The following is a 3764-nucleotide window of genomic DNA, read 5'->3' on the forward strand; positions in this document are numbered from 1 at the left end:
GGAGGAGAGAGAGAGAGAGAGCGAGAGAGAGAGAGCGCGGGAGGAAGAGAGAGAGAGCGAGGAGGGGTGACGAGGAGGGAGAGGAAGAGAAAGAGAGAGAGAGAGAGGAGGGGGTGACAAGGAGGGAGAGGAAGAGAGAGAGCGAGAGAGCGAGAGGAAGAGAGAGCGCGGGAGGAAGAGAGAGAGAGCGAGGAGGGGTGACGAGGAGGGAGAGGAAGAGAGTGAGCGAGAGAGCGAGAGAGAGAGAGCGCGGGAGGAAGAGAGAGAGAGCGAAGAGGGGTGACGAGGAGGGAGAGGAAGAGAGAGAGCGAGAGAGCGAGAGAGAGAGAGCGCGGGAGGAAGAGAGAGAGAGCGAAGAGGGGTGACGAGGAGGGAGAGGAAGAGAGAGAGCGAGAGAGCGAGAGGAAGAGAGAGAGAGCGAGAGGAAGAGAGAGCGAGGAGGGGTGACGAGGAGGGAGAGGAAGAGAGAGAGCGAGAGAGCGAGAGAGAGAGAGCGCGGGAGGAAGAGAGAGAGAGCGAGGAGGGGTGACGAGGAGGGAGAGGAAGAGAGAGAGCGAGAGAGCGAGAGAGAAAGAGCGCGGGAGGAAGAGAGAGAGAGCGAAGAGGGGTGACGAGGAGGGAGAGGAAGAGAGAGTGATGTATGCGTATGTGTACATGCGTGCATGCGTGCGTGCATGTACGCGCGCGCGCGCGCCCGCGCCCGTGTGTGTGTGTGTGTGTGTGTGTATGTGTGTGTGTGTGTGTGTGTGTGTGTGTGTGTGTGTGTGTGTGTGTGTGTGTGTGTGTGTCTTATGTGTATTAAATTATAATAACTAAGAAAATCTCATTTACTTCGTCAGCAAAGTAACCGACAAAGTCTAGGATCGTGCTGTCGCCCCAGTTGATGCACGTCTTGCCGCTGAGTGTAGTCGAAGCATTGCCGCGGTAGTCCTCTCCCTTACCAATGTAGCAACCTTGAGTGGAAGACACTACATATAAAAAATATCGTAGACACTTAGACGAACACTCTAACTGAGCGATCATAAGCGAAACCCGTTCGTAGCTTTCTCCTCTACTCGTGTAGTACTCTTGTGTGAATAATAGTACACCAAACCTTTGAAACTTAGCATGCACTCTATAGTCATATTAAGAAACCACGCAAAACTAAACTCGATTCCAGGCGAGTCCCTGGCCACCACTATGGCGTTGATTCTCGACGACTTACGTTGTCAGACTACAGCACATAACTATGAAAGATATTGGGTAATCGTGCCTTCGTCTGGTAGTCTCTTCTCGCAGATATATGGTAGCCGCATGGAGCCGCCACCGGGGAGGTTAGTCCAATAGTAATAGTCGACTTCTATCATCTTGGCGTTGGCATTGATGAAGCTTCGCGCGAGAGACATGTGACTATAGCTTGCCAACGATGAAGGTTTATCGTTGAATCCATCGGGAGAAAACCCTAAATAAGCATATTTGTATCAGCAATGTTGGCGTTTTGTTCAACCCTACTTAGGGACACCGGATTTTAATGATATGCTTAGGATTGGGTTAGGATTAGGATTAAGTTATGGTGGTGGTTAGTGTTCAGGCCTAGGGATTAAAGTTTGGCGAAGCTTCGGCTTAGGGATTAGAGTTAGGGATAGGGTTAGAGTTAGGGTTGTGGATTAAGGTTATGGGTTAGGATTGATTATTGGGGGATATTGATGACCATGATATGTATACTAGAGTTCCAAACTAGGATTAAGCCAATTGTTTAATGAATGCGACTTTAATGCATGTGCCCTTAGAGTACATGCCACTGACGATAATATCAATAGATTAGGATTTGTTATTGATTCAACGCTTTGACCCAATAAACACGAAACAGCACGCTTCCTGTTCGTATTTTTATTGTATATTTTTACCTGGAAACCACTTTGTAAATTCGATTTCCGTAGTCCGTCCGTTTCCTTTGCTCCAAAGCCATTCACCTCCGGTTAAATGTCCCCCGATCCAGAATGCATGTGCATCTGGAAAAAAGCGACAATGGTATGCCGCGCTTGAAACAACTTGAGTTTACTATAGGTTATATATAAGAAATAGAAATTTTAGATACTGTCTATCTATTGATCGCTCTCTTTATCTATCGCTGTCTATCTATTGATCGCTGTCTTTATCTATCGCTGTCTATCTATTGATCGCTCTCTTTTTCTATCGCTATCTATTGATTGCTCTCTATCATTCCATCTATCTCTCTGTCCCTGTCTCACTCTTCCCATTCTGTCGTGATGGCGCGGTAGTACGACAGACAGCACACGTGTACGTACGGCATGCGGCCTCGTCCGCTCCATTGTCGCAGTCTGCATCGTAGTCACAGTACCATGATGCAGGTATGCAGACGTGCAGGGGAGCGCACTGGAACTCGTTATCTTGACACGCGAAGCCAGATGTCGATGCTATGAGCAAATGTCAAGAAAAATACGGTCAAGGTGAATGAGTCAGACATCAAGATAAGTAAGTTAACTTTAAAGGTAGAAGTTCTTATCGGTGTGCTTTGTGTATTACGCAACGTTTCATTTCTCGTTCCACGTAAGCGCACAAATAATTCCTGGCTATACCTGTCCTGACAGGGAACTTGAGATTGCACTTGAGTGCGGACAGAGAACTTTACGTGGTACATCTTACACGTAGTGGTAGTGGTAGTGGTGGTGGTGGTAGTAGTAATCGCACTACGCGTGGTAGCTTCTCCGTGCGGCCCGAGTGTCGTGGACGGCATTACTGTAGACTCCTGCGCTTGGTCATCGTCTACGACGTCACACGATGGAATGTCGCAATACTCATAGTCGGAGGTGGTGACCAGACACCAGGGTCGCGTGTCCGAGTCAGGATTGCGGCAATAGTCGTGGTCGCCCACTCCCTGTCGTCACATACTTGATGTATTATTTATATATTAAAATATACATACAATATATATATATTTATTTATTTATTTACACGCTAGGAATGCATCGTGGCTACGTGCCCATAACACACACAAGCGGAATGCTTTACGTTAGGTTATGTATGCCACATCGAGGATGCCACGATGCGCTCTCAAATCCGTAAAATACACAACCTGATTAGCTTCGAATATGTTCCGTGTTGTATTTCTAGAATGTTGCTAAATGCGCACGCCATGTATACACTGACTTCGACACATACCTACAGCCCAGTCTGGAAGGCGTATCGTAGATAAAGTTGGGAAATAAAGTTAAATTTTTTGGAATTCTTAATAGTAGTAAATGCGCTGCGTACTTTTTCTCAATAATAGTGTAGGTACTAGTCCATCTTACGTAGCGGCATCCGTTGTAACGTTAACCGCTGGGCCAACGTAAATAGTTCAGCATTATAACACCTTTTTAAGTCATCAAATTAAGTCGACATATTTAGTATATCTATATATATATATCTGCGATCTCTGTCCGTCCGTCTGTCTGTCTGTCTGTCTGTCTGTGGAGTGGACAAGCATATTGGGTATATGGGTATTTTGTTAGTGCCTTAACTCTTCTATGCAATCTGACTGTGTCAGGTTAGGAATGAATTCACAATAACACAGACATTTCGGATTTCGGATTTTTTGGATTTTCCATTTTTTTGCCTTTTTTTGGATTTATACGCAATATCATGTCTGTCTTATTCTCAATTCATTCCTAACCTGGCACAGTCACATTGCATACACCAGTTCAATCACGATGGGCATATATAGAGCGCAGGGTCCACATAGAGAGGGAGGGAGGGAGGGAGAGAGAGAGATCGCAGATATC

The 3764-nt window shown here is 46.3% G+C and overlaps 1 protein-coding gene across 1 annotated transcript in view; it reads right to left on the minus strand.

The window, feature by feature from the left end:
- LOC106807663 overlaps window positions 1–3764 on the minus strand; it is a 25139-nt gene that overhangs the window by 8185 nt on the left and 13190 nt on the right. The window contains exons 5-7 of the mRNA XM_014810077.1: window positions 1887–1991; window positions 1253–1441; window positions 832–953 (exon numbers count right to left, since the gene is read on the minus strand). Coding sequence (XP_014665563.1) covers window positions 832–953; window positions 1253–1441; window positions 1887–1991 — 416 coding nt within the window. The remainder of the gene's footprint in view (window positions 1–831; window positions 954–1252; window positions 1442–1886; window positions 1992–3764) is intronic.

Source organism: Priapulus caudatus, unplaced genomic scaffold (genome assembly GCF_000485595.1).
Source record: "Priapulus caudatus unplaced genomic scaffold, Priapulus_caudatus-5.0.1 Scaffold228, whole genome shotgun sequence".
NCBI lineage: Eukaryota > Metazoa > Priapulida > Priapulimorpha > Priapulimorphida > Priapulidae > Priapulus > Priapulus caudatus.